This window comes from Tursiops truncatus, chromosome 5 (assembly GCF_011762595.2).
Source record: "Tursiops truncatus isolate mTurTru1 chromosome 5, mTurTru1.mat.Y, whole genome shotgun sequence".
In the NCBI taxonomy this organism is placed as follows: domain Eukaryota; kingdom Metazoa; phylum Chordata; class Mammalia; order Artiodactyla; family Delphinidae; genus Tursiops; species Tursiops truncatus.
This window is the reverse complement of record NC_047038.1, coordinates 135,259,098-135,278,246: the sequence shown is the minus strand read 5'-3', so window position 1 is coordinate 135,278,246 and position 19,149 is coordinate 135,259,098. Positions and strand designations below refer to the sequence as shown.

Sequence of the window (19,149 nt, the reverse complement as noted above, 5' to 3'; positions counted from 1 at the left end):
TAGCCTTAGGAGTCAGAGAAAATCCTTTCTGTGGCATGAGCACTGTCACACGCCAGCCCTGACGCCTGCAGCTGAATCGGCAGGCTGCACACCCCGGAACCTGCCACGATGTTTGTCACCTGACGGCATCTCTCGGCACTCAGGCTCAAGAAACCATAGTCATGGACTTGGAGAAACCACGTGGCTGGTCGGTATATACACTGAACAAATCACCTCTTTTGGCCTCATTTTCTTTGTAAACTAAAGCGGTCACGTCCATCGTGAAAGATGAAGGGGTTGAATCTAACATGGTCTGGCTCTGGGCCTCTTAAAAAGATTCCATCTGCCGAAGAAAAATAACCCTCTTTGCCTTTATTTTTAAAAACTTCCAGTGCGCAGGATTCTACTTACTTCCATACAAACCCAGTTACTAACATGCCTGACTGTCAGCAAGCTCTCTGCCTCCACCCCGGCTCTCTCTCCTGATCACACAGTTGCCACTGGCTTCCATCAGGTGTAATAAGCCTTCGGGAAGCGCGGCGAGGGAAACGGAGAGCACAGATTGCACGGGGGGCTTCTCTCGCGTGTGCAGCACAGCATCGCCCGCGCACTCTCGCGTCCTCCCAAAGCTGAGAAAATCGAGGATGCCAAGCGTATGGAAAGACGTGCTGCTGCTGTCCAAATGGGAAAGGCGGGTGGAGAAAATCATTTAGAAAAAGAGGCTGAGGGAAAAGAGAAAATCAAGCCCAATGCAACAGCTGCAAACAAGAAGCCCGGGAAACGGTTACCTTGGATGAACTCGGATTTCCTGCTCACAGAAGGCAGGGTCCGGTTGAGTCCCAGGATCCTGTCCAGGTGGAAGGCAAACACCTCGCTCATGTCCAGAGGCTGCTTGAGCAGCCCGCAGGGGCTGGGGCCGCAGGCGGGCCCCGCGGGCCGGCCGGTCCCCTGCAACACCAGCAGGCGCGCTCTGCTCCTGGGCCAGGCCGGCTGGAGACCCGCCACCGTGCCGTCGGCCAGCAGGCGCATCCGGCCGATGTCTTCTCCGCTCAGCCACGACGGGGCGCTCTCGCTGTAGATCCTGATGTTGCTTCCCTCGGCCCGGGGCAGCTGCACATCTGCGTCCCCACCTTGCGCTCCCACACCCTGCAGCCACCCCCAGGGTCGCTCCCCAGCCTTGGCCAGGTTTCCTCCCCGGACGTGCCCGGGCACTTCAGCATCAGCTGCCCTTGCAGCTTCCTGAGCCCGAAGGGACGGTCCGACCAAAGTCCCGGGTCCCGGGGCCTGAGAAGCCACCGCATACTTCTTCCTGCGCTTGGGTTTCACGGTGCCACGGATGCTGGCGGGCTTGCTGCGCTTGGAGCGCAAGGTGATGTACACCACGTTGGGCTGCAGCGTGGTCCCATTGCCCTGGGACTCGGGAGGGGCCAGCGTGCCATCCAGGGGTATCTCAGGGAAGGGGGCCTCGGCGGTGGCCCGGCTCCAGTGCGGCCCCTTGCGCGCGCGCCCTCCGTGCGGGGCAGAGGCGCGCCCCACCTGGCTCACCAGGAAGCCCAGGTAGATGGCGCAGGCCGTACCCAGCAGGAGGTTCCTCCTGGTCCTGGGGCGCCGGCTGCTCCAGAGTTTCCGCACCCTCGGGACGCACAGGGAGGAGAGGAACCAGTTTATGAGTTGCCCTGGCTTGTCCGGACAGCTCATTTCTGAGCTTCGTCCACATGCTGCACAGAGTTTAAAGTCTGCCGTTGGCTCCTTCTGGCATGATGCATGGTTTGCTGAACGCAGCTGTCGCCTCCACTCAGGTGTCTACGTGGTCTCCAGTGGATCGAGGAGGAAGTTAAGGGCCGGTGATGGAGCCGGGCAGGCTTCTGACACTGGCCACAACAGACCTTCTAAACCCCGACAGCCTCCCCGAGGAGAAGTCTGGCTAGTTCCTGGGAATGAATGGAAACAGAGCGAACTGAGTCACAGTCTCAAACTCGGTCAGTTCCTCCACAAGAGGAAAGAAAAACGCGGAACCTTTTCCTTTCATCACTATCACCACGAAATGATTTTTTAAGTGAGGTTAAAAAAAAAAGTAGAAACAAGATAGATGTATAGATTTGATATTCAGTTTCAATTAGTGAAAACCAACCACCAAAATCCAAGACTATTTTATAACTTGTAGCTAGAGTCATTTAATTTGATCCTGAAGGAAAAGCATTAAAATTGGACAAATCCAGGCTTTTCGTTTTGAAATTCAGAAATAATTTAAGAAAAGTAACCACAGGTTTTAGAAATCTGTAGCTACCTTCTATTTATTTTTAAAAGTCCTGCTTTAACTAGTTGGACGGAAGCACCAAGTATTAACATTCAAATTCAGAAACATATTCTCTTAATCGTATGGTACAGTCTTTTCTTCATAATATATTCCATTATCTTACTTTAAGGGTTCTCATAATACAAAGGCATACATGCCCATGTATCTCGGAAGCAATTACGTTTATTCAGTCACACACACACACACACACACACAGAAACACACACACACGTAAACACAAAACACACATCTAACTGTTCTTTATTCCTTTTCTTTTCACCAAAGTCAGCTGAAAGAAGAGAACCAAAAGCCCTCTAGCTCTACTTTTTCACATTATTAAAAAGAAGAACTGGTAAAAAGCAACCTTACTTACACAGCTGGCCCCGTGCTTGGCCCCAGGAAGAATGCAATCCCTGACTCTAATGCAAAGAACTATTAAAGGCTGAGGCATGTAAGTAGAACATATTTCATGGTCAAGAGTGTTCCACATTTCAAATATTTCAGCTCTGCTTTCAAAGCTCCCTTGAAAACTCCTGATTGCAAAGCAAAACGGGTACTTGTTCACTGGCTGCTGACAACCCACTTTTAAGATGTGTAAGGGTTTCTTTTTTTTTAATATTGTAAAAAATAAACTTTAATTTTAAATTCTGGGGAAAAAAAAAAGCAAATGCCGTATTTTTCCACTTATTTTTAACTCCTGGGAGCCCTCTAGTGTCCTGCATGGAAACAGACTCAGAAGTGTCAGTCTTTTTGGTGTTAAAAAGCATTAGAGAGTGTTCGCTTAGCAGCAGTGAAATAAACACCTCATGAGGTGAAGGCATTCACCTCTCTGTCCATCCCAGCCACCGGGGATTAGAGCAGCAACGTTGCCAGGGACTTACCTTTCCATCCTGGCTGTGTCCAGAGTAACACTGGCCTCCCACCGCTTCTGAGAAGAGAAGGCCCAGAAGTTCAGAAAAAGGCAAGAAAGGGTTAATGCAAATGAGGGAGAAAAAAGAACAGGCCGATAAGAGTACACATCGGTGGGAAGAGACGTTTATAGTGTGCCGTTGCCCGGTGCAACAGTTCACAAAAAGAAGTTGTGGATTCTCCCTGATTGGAGGTTTCTTTTAAAAACAGGTTAGTGATTGCTTTAGGTGGCTTGCATGTCCGGGCACAAAGGCAGGGGTTGATGACCTCCGGGTCTCACTTAGACTTATTGTTTTTGCTTCTACAGCAAATAGAGTCTAGAAGGCACGCAGGCAGGCAGGGGCCAGGGAATGTTTTCCCCACAGGAAAAGAAGGTTGTTATGGGGGCGTGGGGGCAGGGAGTGGGAATTAGAGAATGGTGTGTAATTGTAAAAAGACTATATTTAACAATGCGGAAAAGATCAAGGCATTGGAATACGTGTAGAAGGAAAGGATAAACTTCCAAGTGATCAAATACCAGAAATTATACTAGAACTGTTCCTGTAGCTCTCAGACTCAGACCATGCTTCCTAGAAGCACCCATAGATTCTGGCTAAACTGCATGAGAACTTGAGCATCAAATTGATTTCCTTTGCTCTCCAATACTCTTTGTTTAATTTTATTTTATATTGGAGAATAGACGATTAACAATGTTGTGTTAGTTTCAGGTATACAGCAAAGTGATTGTTATGTATATACATGTATCTATTCTTTTTCAAATTCTTTTCCCATTTAGGTTATTACAGAATATTGAGTAGAGTTCCCTGGGCTATACAGTAGGTCCTTGTTGGTTGTCTGTTTTATATATCGTAGTGTGTATATGTTAATTCCAAACTCCCAATCTATCCCTCCCTACCACCTTCCTCCCTGGTAACCATAAATTCATTCTCTAAGTCCGTGAGTCCGTTTTGCAAATAAGTTCATTTGTATCATTTTTTTTTTTAGATTCCACACATAAGTGATATCATATGATATTTGTCTTCCTCTTTCTGACTTACTTCACTTAGTGTGATCATCTCTAGGTCCATCCATGTTGCTGCAAATGGCATCATTTCATTCTCTTTTATGGCTGAGTAGTATTCCATTGTAAATATGTACCACATCTTCTTTATTCATTCGCTGTTGATGGACATTTCGGTTGCTTCCATGTCCTGGCTCTTGTAAACAGCACTGCAATGAACATTGGGGTGCATGTATCCTTTCAAACCATGATTTCCTCCGGATATATGCCCAGGAGTGGGATTGCTGGATCATATGGTAGCAATACTCTTAAAGCACACTTCCATGAGCCCAGAATTATCTTCTAGATAGTAAATATTAACTTTTTGAAAGGAAACGATAACCAAGCCAGTTTGTAAAACTATCTTGCTATTTTCAGTATTCAGAAGAATAACTGACCTGAAGTCTTTAAAAAGTAAAAGTAAGCCTTTGGCAGAGGCCAGGTTCTACTAAGCAGAAAACTCTGCTAGCTGTTTCCAGAGGTTTCTTTAGCGGCGAAATGCTTAGGAAGTAGATAAGAGTTGTCTGGCTTAGTAAGCTTGGTGGACTCCTCCTCTCGCCCCCTGACACCTCACTGAACTGCTTGGGGGCCCTTCTCCCAGCCCTGGCATCTGACAGGGAGTCACCACTGCCGAAGGGGAAGGTCTCTGGTAGAATTAGGAACGAGCTCATGGAATCATGGGTGTAGCTAATATATTGATATTACAAATACACTGGATAAACAGGGCTCGGCAGATAGAAAACAATTTGAATCATTCTTCCCACTGCCTATTCAAACCCACTCTGGGCACTAGTAGCCCTTTTCAACTCCTTTGGATAAAATTTCAGGCATAATTTCTGTAGTCCGACTTTTTAAAATTTCTCCATCGTTTGAGCCGCAGACACACACATACACGCACATAAGCGAATCAACAGTTAGATTCTATGTAGTAGTCGCGATGTTCACATTTCTTTTATGTTTACAGCATTTCCCCTCTCGGGCAGCTTGCTGTTCCTCAAAAAAGTATGGCCAAGGGCTTCCCTGGTGGCGCAGTGGTTGAGAGTCCGCCTGCCGATGCAGGGGACACGGGTTCGTGCCCCGGTCCGGGAGGATCCCACATGCCGCAGAGCGGCTGTGCCCGTGAGCCATGGCCACTGGGCCTGCGCGTCCGCTCTAGGGGGGAAGGTGTAGTCACTTTGAAGATCGTGGCCTCTCTGGCTGGCTGTCGATGTCTGCTCAGCCCCTTGGAATCTGGCAGCCCACTATTCTGCGGAGATCACCTTGTTTCTTCAGGCCCTTTTCTTGGAAAGCATTTGAAATAACCAGCAGGCTGGCTTTCTCACTTGGGCCTGTGTGTATCGCCCACAAATGGTCCAACAGACACAGTCACATCATCTGCCTCAGCAACCTCAGGCTCCCCAAGACAGCAGCCGCCTTCCCAGGCACAGGGATCTCACATCACACTTTGGAATGTGCAACCATTCCCATCTGTTGCTCAAGGTCACAGCTGAAACTGAACAGAAAGGTATTTTCTCCTGTCAGGTATCATGGGGCTCCAGAGCGAAGTTCCATTCAGTTTTAGAAAAATAAGCCTGAATTCCTTCAGTGAGTCACGGTTTGAAAATTTGTTGTCACGATATGATATTCACATACACCACGTGAGGACGCATGGAGCACTCAAAATACTTGTTACTGCTCTGAATATTATTAGCTCAGAGAGACTGATATGATAATATTACCTCATACCTAAAGTATTCTCTCTCCATTAAAAAATAGATCTATGAGCAAAACAAAGTGTAAAGGTAGACGATAAGACAATGGTGTGGCCCATTAAATAACCGGGAATTTTTTATATCTTTATGGAGAAGTAACATGGGTTTGTGGCAATGTTCCATTTCTTTTTCTTTCTTTTTTTTTTTTGGCCATGCCATGCACCTTGTGGATCTTAGTTCCCTGACCAGGGATTGAACCTGGGCCCCTGCAGTGAAAGAGCTGAGTCTTTTTTTTTTTTTTTTTAACATCTCTATTGGGATATAATTGCTTTACAGTGGTGTGTTAGTTTCTGCTTTATAACAAAGTGAATCAGTTATACATATACATATGTTCCCATATGTCTTCCCTCTTGCGTCTCCCTCCCTCCCACCCTCCCTATCCCACCCCTCCAGGCTGTCACAGAGCACCGAGCCGATATCCCTGTGCCATGCGGCTGCTTCCCACTAGCTATCTACCTTACTACGTTCGTTAGTGTAATCACTGGACCACCAGGGAACTCCCTAATGTTCTATTTCTTGACCTAGATGATATTTATTTGGGAATAATTCCTTGGCTATCCATTTACTATTTGTGCACTTTTCCGTATATATCTTATCCTTTAATAAAACTGAAAGAGGTGGTGGGTAAACAAATATTTATTTAACAAATATTTTTTTATTTATTTTTATTTATTTTATTTTTATTTTATTTAACAAATATTTATTTAACAAATATTCATTTATATTCTTTATATTGTGGATATAGCCGTTATACCCCCATACAGAAAGGGAGTGAGAGAGTAACAATGTTTCACATCTTTTTTATTTACAATGAAGAGGTCCTGATACTTTCGTCATTCAAGAATTAAATTAAAAACTTGAAGAACAACGAAATCACTGAAACTTTGAAGAATAGATGCCTAGGTCCCATCCAGCTCCCCAGAGGTTCTCCTTTAATTGCTGTGAGGAGCGGCCCAGAAATCCATAGTGTGAAAAATGTCCAGTGTGCAGGGTTATGATTCACTCTTCTAAAGGTTAACTGGCTAGTTTCAGAGGCAAATTAACAGCTTTTCACAGTCAAGTGACACGCGTTAGGTTTTACTGTCAGGGAAATAATCTTTAAATCCTTCAGTTCTTCCAAGGGAAAGACCCACGTGTGGAAAGGCTGTTTCTCCTTCAACCTGGGAGAAGTCCAGGACCAGGGCCGACAGTAGGAAGGACTCTCCTTTCCCCATGTCTGTCAGGTGTACTGTTTGCTGCTACCGTGGGAACAAGCTCACCCACCAGAGGATTACGTAAGGGCTCCAGTCAGTGAAGACCTAAGTATAAGCTTTTCCTTGCTGTGGTTGACCCAGACTTGTTACGTAGGCTATAGACCCACAGATGGATACTCTATCCCTGGTCTGTGCTGTCCAGACCTGCCCCCAGGGTCCCTAACACTTGCCCACCATCCTCCTGACCTATAGGACCCACAGCTCTCTTAGAATCATAAGCCTGGCCTTAGCCTCGGTTCTTGGGTCTGACCTCTGACCTGCTTGTCATGAGGAATTTGCTAGTACTCTTGCTACCCATCCTAACAGCAGGCCTGGGCGGGACCAAGCTGGCCTGACCTGCTTCTGAAACTCTCTTAGCCTGATAAGCTTTGAAATTTTGTTACAAAGGGGTTTAATTGGTACCAAGAAGTTGGTGGTTCCTTCAGTAGTGCTTAGATCTGTCTTTAAAACCTTATAAAGAAGTTACACGTTTTGTGTTACGTGTTGTAGAGATACGTGCACTTTTATCTGACACTGATGACACACTGCTAAGGACATTTCTCCTATTGACCCATGCCACCACACCTAGTCTAAATAGAAGTACTTTCAAAGAAAACCCCATGTCTTCTCAAAGCTAGACTTGCCGGGCTTCCCTGGTGGTGCAGTGGTTGAGAGTCCGCCTGCCGATGCAGGGGACACGGGTTCGTGCCCCGGTCCGGGAAGATCCCACATGCCGCGGAGCGGCTGGGCCCGTGAGCCATGGCCGCTGAGCCTGCGCGTCCAGAGCCTGTGCTCCGCAACGGGAGAGGCCACAGCAGTGAGAGGCCCGCAAAAAAAAAAAAAAAAAAAAAAGCTAGACTCACCCATCTATGAAGCGACACTGAGTGTCCTAGGTCCATCTCTCACGTGCGACCAAGAGAGCACCAATAGGCCTATTTCCAGGGGATGCACAGGCTGGCCTTTCACTGCATTGGGTCTCCTCCCCTCTGTCTACTGTTATATCTGGTGAAGAGTAACCTCGCCTTTTCCCGGTGTAGAAATCTCCCACAACAATCCCTTTAGCCTCATCTCCCTAGGAATGTTGGTTCCGTTTATTTAAAGTTGTGTTTGTGTTAGGATGGTCCCACCACATGCCCAGAAACTGAGCAATGTTTCCAGAAACACAGCATAGTATAGGAAACAGGTAAAATATATGACAGTCAAGTTGACACATATTGGAAGCAACAGATGTCATTTCACTTCTAGATAATTAGATGATCTATGCATGTGATAATAGTTTGTTGTTTTAACCACCCAGTCTATGGTAATTTCTTATTACCATAGACTGATTAGCCTGGACTAAGAGACCAAGAAAGTTCATTTTGTTCAATTTCCTCATCTGAAAAACTGGGGTTATTGTATCTAGTTCAAGTGTTGTTCTAACAATTGAATTCTATGTTATATGTACGTAAAGCACTTAGCACAGTGCTCGATCCACAGAGGTCATGGCTTATTCACCTGCTCTTTTTCTTGCAAGGATGACACGGAAGACTGAGCACTCTCTCAGGAGACCATAAGAAAACACCAGTGGGTAAAACATTGATCAACCCTTAGTTTCAGGTTCAAGAACCAGTCATCAATCTTACTGAATTACTAATCCAGCAAATTATCCAGAATTTGAATCACTATTTCCTTCTATACTTAGCAAAGGACTTAAAAGATAATCAGGTGGGCTTCCCTGGTGGCGCAGTGGTTGAGAGTCCGCCAGCCGATGCAGGGGACACGGGTTCGTGTCCCGGTCTGGGAAGATCCCACATGCCGTGGAGCGGCTGGGCCCGTGAGCCATAGCCGCTGAGCCTGCGCGTCCGGAGCCTGTGCTGCGCAACGGGAGAGGCCGCAACAGTGAGAGGCCCGTGTACCGCAAAAAAAAAAAAGATAATCAGGTACATTCTGCTGGCTACTTTGGATTCAAACCTTCAGTGATTTTTGCCTTTATTTAAAATTAGTCTCTGGTAACCGCTGGGAGGCTACAGTCAGGAGATCTTTAGCAATGTAATTGACATCACGGGGCGTTTGTCATACAAGGTATTACGGTGTGGATCACACCGGGAAGGACTTCCCCTCGGGTGATTTGACATCTTCCAGCTGGTTAGACCTCCAGAACAATATTACCAGAACAATAATGACTGATGACAGAAGTATAAAACTCTAATATTCGTTTTACTTTTCTTAATAGTAACACCTCATAGGGTTGGTGTGAGGATTAGATGAATTAATAAATAAAAGCCCTTAGCACACCAAAAAGAAGTTAACTCAGTCATTACCAGGACACTGTGGTGGGGAAAAATAGACCTTAGAAATGTTTACTTATCATGGCCAGAAAGAGATTCAGAGTTGACACCGCCTTTTGCTCACAGCTCACGGGAGGAGTCACCGAGTTGTTGGATGGTTTTAAACAGTCCTTCTCCAGGCAGGTTTCTCCCCCCTATGCAGACACTTGTAAGGGGTTATCAGAGCCTGAGGTGTCTGTTGCCGTATCTTTAGACTCCTACATTAGTCTTTTTGCTTTTTTCATTTAAAATATCCTTGCAGCAAGTACTTTGTGACAGGCACTGTCGAGTTCCTTTGGATGTAGCTGTGGAGAAGAGGGTTGACCTTCTTCTAGGATCTCGCCGTCAAGGGGAGTTTGGGATCCCATCTTCCAGGCCAGGCTCCCCAAGAGCTTTCAGCTCTGTCTGTTCTCCACCCACTTCCCCAGCCACCACCTTAGGACCTTCCCAGACATAACGTCTGGTTTCAGACCCAAATTCTTCCCATCCTGTCTGGTCTCAACACAGTTAAGCAGATCCCTCCTACACACAGCCTCAAATACGACAATTCTAATCAGGCCAAATTTGCCATCTGCCAAGTGGCAGAACGAGACTTTGATTAGTTTTATAGATTATTCATTTTAGCTTGATGAAGAATTCAACTACCAATCTGTCGTAAGTTTCAAACCAAACCAAAGCTTATTTTCACTTATTGGACCTTGGAAAAAAAGACATTGTCCTTTTCTTTAAGAAACAGAAAATCCTTTAAAATTAGTCGAATTTTAGCTAACAGGTGAATAACTTTCCCTCTAAAATATATTAATTTTTAAATAAATTTTAAAACATTTAAAAGATGAGTATGGAACTTCAACAGCTGAAGCTTTTAACTGTCTGAGAAGCTTAGTGAATCTAAGTTCATCACTAAACATTTTATCACTTTTCTAAGTTTTCCACAGAGAACACAGTTCAAGAATAAAATGTGTAACTTCTGCTTCAGCATTGTGTCAGAGGCCGTTACTCTCAAAGACCTTCGTACTTTAAACCTAGACTCAGGACAAATAAGGAAAAACATATAACCACTGTTTGCAAGTTCTCTAAAAGAAACAATTCTCAAATTTAAATTTTCCACAAAAGAATATCAGTTTATATGAGATGACTATCAGAAATCACCAATATTCAAAAAAAAGAGAAATTTTAGAATTAGAAACCAAAGATAAATTTAGTATCTACTATATAAATAATGTTTAAGGGACAACAAAGTGAGCATGCAATAAGAGGGGATTCAAAATGATTGAGCACATATTTAAAAGAAATTTTAAAGTAACATTTAGAAATGAAAATAGAAATTAAAACTCAATGGATACAATTTTGAGCCCTGGGCCCAACAGTGTAGCTTATACTGAATGAAATCTTCTACCAAAAATAACTTTAAAAGTTGTAAACACATATAAGCAATCCTTTGAAGGCCTTGGAGAGCCAGCACAAATGGTTTGCAGCAGCTGGAATCCCTAGAAAGGGATACACGCAGGGGACTCGCGTCACCTCAGAAGTCTCCCGTGGGCATCTTCCAACTTGTGGCCAGGGCAACAAGGGCCCGAGAAGAAGGCAGGGGTCTCACGGGCCGAGACACATGTGGGGTCCGCGAAGCCAGAGGCGCTGGGTTTGAGGAGAGAGGATCGTCACAGACGGTGACCCCAAGTCTGCCTTTGCCTTTCCCTCACACGGCTGGGCACGTGGCTGGGCAACCTTGGGCCGTGAGTGTGCAGAGCAGGCCTGAAGAAGGGCAGGAAGCAGCACCCATTGTCGGGGTCAAAGGTAAGGGCCAGGTGCTCCATGGGGTCCACCAGGGGCTGCGAACCGGAGGTCAGGCCAGGTGCTCCATGGGGTCCACCAGGGGCTGCGAACCGGAGGTCAGGAACTGCTGAACCAATAACTATAGTAAATGACTTTGAATTATCCCTGGAGCTGCGTGTGATATTAATCCCATACAATCCCTAACCTCCTGACTGCTACACGGTGGGAAACGCTTAGAATGGTGTTGGGTAGACGAGTAAAGCATCGTTATAATCACAGTAGGTTTTTTTCTATTGTCCCCATAAAACCATGAGAGCCTGTAAGAGAGAGAGAGTCCTGACATACCTCTGTGCCTTCAGATCCTACTCGTGGCTGACATACGATCAGGATTCTACAGCTTCAGATTCATCCACCTGAATGAATGGGCAAATAAAATAATAGTTGATTCTCCTCAAAACTATATTTGTCACCAACCATTCCTGTAATTCTCTTTTTTTTTAAGTCTAGTCTTTTGAATTTATTTTATTTTTGGCTGCGTTGGGTCTTCGTTGCTGCGTGCGTGCTTTCTCCAGTTGCAACGAGTGGGGGCTACTCTTCCTTGCCATACACGGGCTTCTCATCGCAGTGGCTTCTCTTGTTGTGGAGCACAGGCTCTAGGCATGTGGGCTTCAGTAGTTGTGGCACATAGGTTCAGTAGTTGTGGCACGTGGACTCAGTAGGTGTGGCTCGCGGGCTCTAGAGCGCAGGCTCCATAGTTGTGGCGCACAGGCTTAGTTGCTCCGCGGCATGTGGGATCTTCCCGGACCAGGGTTCAAAACCGTGTCTCCTGCATCGGCAGGCGGATTCTTAACCACCGTGCCACCAGGGAAGCCCCCATTCCTGTAATTCTTAAAGCATATTGTAGTTGCAATAATATTTGTACAACACCTCATTTTTCAACCCCACCCTGCATGGTTGTAAGTTTTACCTATTGCTTTTTTGTGGTCCTTTCACTTGATTTCAACACATTACTGATTATATTTAGAGCTGCTATTAATACAGACTTCAATTGCTGTCCTATTTTTCCCCTTGAGCAGTGAAGCAGTTGCCATGGAAACAGAATCCAATACCTCTCTCTAGAGCTTCACATCAATGCAGTTTGATGAGAGGAACTCACACATCACCTCCTACCTCTCTTTTATAAGTCTAAAGCTCTATTACCTCCAAAAGATGCAAGTCATCACAGGGGTGAGGCACCTTTGATGAAGTGTGGGTTTGACAGCTTGTCCAAGAAGATGTATCAGAGCTCTCATCTGGAAATAATTCCCTAATCAGAGTTACAGAAAGTTATTAATGCTTGAATTGACCAAAAAACTCCAAGTCACAAGGTAGATTTTATTTATAGGTCGGAAGAAGGATCATTTTAATTGACAGCACACGATCAGCACAAAGTCACAGACTCATAACCACATTACCTGGTGATTATGTGGTGGAAGCATCATTCCCCCCAACTCCACCTACACAAAACGTGAGATTTGAAATCTAATCTAGGTGGGCTGATGGGGGAGGGGAGAGTAAGGCCCCAAGCCTCTCTGCGAGGGGCAGCTCCTCTCAGCCAAAGGCGAGGGCAGTTCTCTGGAGGAAGCTGTAGTAGTTCTAAGCTTGAGCTCCTCTACTCTGAGCGGCTGCGGGAGGGCACACTGGCTACGAGAACTCTGTGGGGAACCAGCAGCCTCAGCTGCTGAGTAGAAATGATTGATCACCAAGTCCTAAATCCTCAGTTGGAACAAATTTTCCAAGACCAAGCTTTGACCTTGTCAGCACTCCAGAATCTTTTATCTGGTACCTGGATGTGCTATGATGGAATTTTCTATCCTGTCCTGAGGTGTTTGCACAGAGTCTACCTCTGTGGGTGTATCTCTGAGGGTAACCTGGGTTAACCCAAGGATGTGGTCTGGAGAAAACCAGGATGGGGTGGATGCAGGGGACAAAGAGGCAGCAGCGGAAAGATTACAACACTAGAGCCTACTGTACCATCAGGGACCTAAAGCATAGGGATCTAAGCAAAGCAAGTAGCCAGTGGACAAGCCACATCCAAGTCATCATAGAGGTATTGACTCTTAGGTACTGGCAGCTAACAGCAAGCTCATGGATGAGACACAAAGCCTAAAAGGTACATGTACAGACCAGAACAGGATCAATAGACAGAGATCGGTACCAGAAGAGGAGAAAAGGCAGAAGATGAGGCTGGTCTGTAAGAAAACAGACAGGATCCCATCCTGATTCTGTGCTGAAATCCCAGTAGGTTTTGTTGCGGGATCTTTTCCTTAGTGCAATGTTTTTATATTTGTTTTCTTTTTGATTATCTGCTTGTTTGGTTTATAATCCCGACCTTATCAAGATGAGACCTTAAAGATGACACAGTATATTTGTTCTTGGTGTATGTTTTCTCTGTCTCAAGGAAAAGGAAGATTATCCATGAGCTGGATCAAGGTTGATTCTCCCAAGTGCCTTGGTTGCCACGATTTTGTTCTTTGCTGTGTTAACCTTTGCCCTCATCCTAAACCCATCCCAGTGTTCCCAAGGAACATTCAATTCCTAGGAGAGGAGGAGGTCAATATTCTTAGTGGAGTGTATTCTACATACCACCAGATTTGGAAATATTTTTTGTCCAGACTTGCACAGGGTCCCCAGCTCTGATACTGCACAACAAAGCCAGACCACACTTGACCCATGTCTACCCAGGACTCAGGGGCATTCAGGGTTGCCAGGTTCTCTGCAGGTACTAGTTGTGGCTGCTATCTTGCTTTCTTCATACTAAGCCTATTTCCAAGAGACTGGATACAGATCAAGCTCTTAGTTGATCTGCTTTGGACAAAATTCCTGACCTGCTTCTACTCTACCTCTTACTTGTTTTCTCTGTACAACTTAAACCCCGCCCTTCCTGCCTGCCCCCACTGCTTCACTGTGTCCATCTTCCTTCTCCCCTGTTCTTGTTTTAACAATCCTACTGTACTCCCTACTGCCCCTCCATTCTAGGATGGCTAGGACGGCCTGACTGGATAGACTGAGACGGTGTCATGTCCCGGGAGAGCTCAGAGCAAAGCCAAGGCCATTGTAAAGACACTGGCTTTTACCCTAGGGAATTAGAGAGCCCTGGAGGGTTTTCAGTTGAGAAGTGGATGCGGTCTAAAAATGACTGAAAATCATCGCTCTGATTGTTGTTTCAGGAACAGATTGTGGTGGGGGTGGATCTGCAGACAATCAAAATAGCTCTGATTGGGACGATGGAGCCCTGATACATGGTAGTCACAGGAGAGGTGGTAAGATGAGGTCAGATCCAGATGTATATTTTAAAAGGCAAAGTAAAAGGATTTCCTGGAGTTTCGAATCTAGGATATGAGAGAATGAACGGAGCAAGGCTGACTCCACAGGTTTTACTCTGAGCAATTATTTAAATACTCACATACTATTTCAGGGCATCACAACTATTCCAGACATTATTCTAAGCCCTTTGCCAATCACAGCTCATGTAATCCTCGGAACAACCCTATGATATAAATGTTACTAGCATCCCCATTTTATGGACGAGGAACTTGATGTACAGATTGCTTAAATGACATGTGAACGTAATTGCCATTAGCTGAGAGGGATCGTCTAGGAGGTGAACAGATTGGAGCAATATAAGGAGTTCGCTCTTCTACTTTTCAAGATCTAGAGAACACTAACCACCCACCTGTCCAGGCTCAGTCCGCCTGTGCTTTCATGGTACACATGTCTTACCTGCAAGTGTTGTGTTAGGTACTGCAGGTTGGCACAGGGCTCCCACAGCTTGGTCTAACTCTGGAAATAGTGGTATGATGGGAAATGTTTCCCAGTCCCTTGGAGGGGGGAGTAGGATTTTCTGAGTATTTGCTGATTTCTGTGTAAATATTCAATTTCAAACAATGTAATTTTATTGAATATGGAGTTTGAGAGAGATGTATACATTCTCCCATCAGCTGCACCTCACCACTAACTGGAACCTTTATGATAATTTTAAAGGGTTAGTGACTATCTGTCTACCTATCTATCTATCTATCTATCTAACTATCTACCTATCTACCTAGTATTTGGGGCCCCTAAATGAGGAGGAGAATTTATGGTTGGAGACATGGCCAAAGCAGATGGTAAAAGTGATTTAGACTTGAACTAGAGGTTGAAGTATGGATGATAAAGCAAGAATAGACAGAATAAATCCAAGGATGTGGAATTATGAAGGGACTACATAACTATAGGAGAGCTCAGAGGTTGAAATAACTGATTCTTGGCTGATGGCATGAGGGTCCAGAGCAGAGATGACCAGGATGTAAACTGAGGGGACTCCAAGGCAGGTCAGCCAATCAGGAGTCTCTGGAGTAGGTAAAGGAAGAAACTCAGCCAGTGTAGAGAAGAGGCATCAGAGGACCCCGAGAGCCGGCAACAGCAAACACACTCAAGCTTGGTGTCTGCCAAATGACCACTTCTACAAACTGTCTGCCTCTGTATCTCCAGGAGTTCATTTCAAAAAATATTTTTGATGCAGTGTATCTGGGTTGAGTCAAGGAACTATGTGCTTATTAAAAGCTTCCTAAGTCATTTATAGATAATATCAGGTTTGGAAACGTGTTAAGTACCAAAGACAGAAGGAGTCAGGATATCAAGGAATCCCAAGAGCCAATAAAAGTCAATAAAATTATGAGATTAGAGTTTAGGGCCAGGACAGCAATGCCTGAAAGGAATAGGACCCAGGTAACAAGATAACACAGTAGCCAAGTAGCAGGATACATAGGTAGGAGCTGATGCTGAGACCTGGGCACGAGGACCATGTGAGTCATCCTCAGCAAGTGTTCACAAGGGTCCCAAACGTGTCACCAGGAAGTTTTTAACTTCTTGGCAATGGGTCCAAGAGAAAAATGTATTCAGGGAAGTGACATGATCATTTCACTTTCACAGAAGGATGGTGGGCAGAGTGCAAAGAAACAAGACTAGAAGTAAGAAAACTAACCAAGGGGGAAATCAAACAAAAGATGATGAAGGCGTGAACAATGGCTGGGACCATAGGAATGGAAGAGTGAGGTTGGTTTTAGAGACATTTCAGAGTTAGAACTGCCATAGGATATCTGATTGGATATGGAGAGGGAGGGATAGGGAGAAATGGAGGATAATTCTCACATTTCTGGATAAAGGGAGAGGAGGAATAGGGAGAAATGGAAGAGGATCCCCACACCTCCAACTAGGGCGATCTGGTAAACAGCATGCTGCAGGGAGATAAGCACCTAAGAAGAAAAACAGAGATGAGATCAGGACTCTTGGTGGCAAATAAGAGGAAATAACTCAACTGGCTCAGACAAAAAATGGCTTTTCTTGTTGCATGGAATCGAAGAAAGGCTTGAACCAGCAACAATGTCGTGAACCGTGGTAGCTACTATGCTGTCTTCTCAGAATGTATTTTCATATCCCTTCTAATCACAGTCTCCAGGTTTCGAGTACAGCTACGTCTGACATACTCACAGACACAGGAGAAGTGGATGAGCAAGGACTGGCCGGTCAGAGTGCCCCACACTTTTGGCCAGAGTGACCAACTCAGAGGTGGTCGTAAGACGTGAGCTTTTGAACATACATGTCAAGGTGTATAGATACATTATAGTTTTTTACCTGTTTCAGATACTTGAATGCACATTTCAGGTATCTTCACAGAGGTCAGAATGAGGCATGGATCTCATAATACTTTAGAAAGTATATTAAAAATGAATAACCAAATCACTGAAATCAGAGACATTTTGACTTGAGAACTAACACTACCACTGATGCGCCGTGTGGATCTGAGCAAATCAACCTTTGAACCTTGCTCAGCCTCGTCACCCATCAGATGGAGGTAATAATAGCGTGTAACGCTCCCAGTTGGTCTAAGAACTGAACAAAATAATGCAGAGAAGGGTCTTCATGCAGTCCCTGCCTATGGTAAACACTCCATAATTATTATTTATCATTAGTATCATTATCCTCCATCCAGAAGTCTTCATTTTAGGGCCCTACTAGTGACCTTCTCTCCTGACTTGTTTCTACCCCCTCAAGCGCCTGCCAGCTCTTGTCAGAGTACCCATCAGCACACCCCTGACCTTGCCCCACTGTCCTCCCACCACAGGTGTCATGTTGCCTCCCTCTTACCCTGTGAATCCATCAACTGGAAACGCTGTTGAAGAAAAACCACACGTTCACACCAACAAGCAAGTGGAGAGGCCATGTACGTTCACAGGCGGGCACGGTAAAGATTATGTACACGACAGGTATCATGGCTAAGCCCTGGACTCAAGAGATTTTATATTTTTGATGAGTAAAATCAAGTAAAACTTTTAATTAAATGTGATACTAGGAGAAGTTTTTGGTCTCCAAAGATGGAGAGTTTAAATTACCTCGTTTTTAGAAAATCAACAAATGAGCCCTTTGACCACACATACTTAAGACAAGTCCTTTGTCTGTGACAAAGTTGCAGTGACCTGTAGACTGAAGTCAGGTGTTGTGGTTTGATCAGTCACCATGTAAGGTAGAATGAATTCCATCTCTGAGAATATTGACATCCTTTGTTTATTGTTATTATTGGTTGATTTGTTTATTTGATTCTGTTTTGTTTGAAGCATTGAGAATCACGTGCAGGTGATGAAGCCCAGAAGGCAGAAGCTGCTCTGCTGAGAGACCCAGCAGGAGCAGAACCACTTCAAGGCCCAGAGGACATCACGGTGAGGAGAGACTTCCTCCGAGCTTCTTCTAGAACTAACGGTGCCCAGCACCTCAGGAGCTGCAGCATCATGAGCACAGCGGTGGTGCCACATTCATCAGTCACGGCAGCAAGAGGTCTTCTGACGACTGTGATGCTGGTAGCTGGTAACCTAGGGAAACTAGAACAGGAAAAGAAGAAGATGAAAATGTCACACGGGCCCCTGGGATCACCTGGGAGGCTTCCCCTTTGGGGACTGGCAGACGTAATTGCGGGAACTTGGATGCTGAGGTCTTGTAAACATACTGCAGGAGGCATTGTAATTTCAGCTTTAAAAATAAAAGAGGTCAAATTTTATATAAACCAACTGGTGAGGACTTCTTTCAACCTCCTTATATTATGAATTTAAAACATGAGGTACAAACTCCTTAGGTGTCTTGACCAAGATAACCCAGGAAGGGAGAATGACGTATGCATCAAGATTTTGAGCTATAGTATGTTATAATAATATAGAGTAAAAACCTAAAAGTTGGTTTGAATGTAGAGAGTAAATATCTTCCTTACCATTCGTCAATCCAGAATCAGAACTGTAAGTAAAGCCAGGTGAGAATTTATCAGAAAACAGTAATTCTCCCAATACAAGCTGCAGCCATAAAAGGCAGTAACAGCCCAATTCTTGGGGTGACCATGGATTTCATACTGAGAATTCTTATTGTCTGAAATCACGAACTATCAGAAACATTTCTGTTTGACATTATTTCAGTAAAGATAAAACACCAGAGTCTGGTCTGGAGGAGTTTAATCATTGTGATACTCTGAAGCAGCCTTGATTGGCAGTCCATGTGCAGAGTTTCAGCAAGCAGGTCTTGGACACAGCATTTGACATCTACGTTAACTTTGTTTCCAAGGAAAACATAACTGTGGGTTCACTTCACAGGCCAGAATTGATGGTGGCCCCTTTACACACAGCCTGACTTTTCTTGGAGCCCATCAAAACACCACCTCATTTACACTGCACCTAAAGGCCACTCTTGCAAAATCCCATAGTAACTCTTTTTTTTTCCTTTCTTTGGTGAAACTCCCCATGGTTCCTTGGATGTGCAGTCTCCCACATGGCAATGAGTCAGTAAAGCTGACTTAGTTGGT

General features: G+C 45.0%; 1 protein-coding gene and 1 long non-coding RNA gene across 2 annotated transcripts in view; one reads left to right on the top strand and one right to left on the bottom strand.

Moving 5' to 3' along the window:
- The window catches only part of GASK1B (golgi associated kinase 1B), a 41,268-nt gene extending 39,485 nt beyond the window's left edge, over positions 1-1,783 (bottom strand). The window contains exon 1 of the mRNA XM_033857420.2: positions 768-1,783. Coding sequence (XP_033713311.1) covers positions 768-1,677 — 910 coding nt within the window. The 5' untranslated portion in view covers positions 1,678-1,783. The remainder of the gene's footprint in view (positions 1-767) is intronic.
- LOC109548586 (uncharacterized) lies at positions 1,214-18,366 on the top strand. Its single transcript, XR_012332219.1, has 5 exons — positions 1,214-1,348; positions 1,779-1,958; positions 2,561-2,726; positions 17,434-17,532; positions 17,924-18,366. It is a non-coding gene; the product is annotated as an uncharacterized lncRNA (long non-coding RNA).
- Positions 18,367-19,149: the final 783 nt, after the last annotated feature.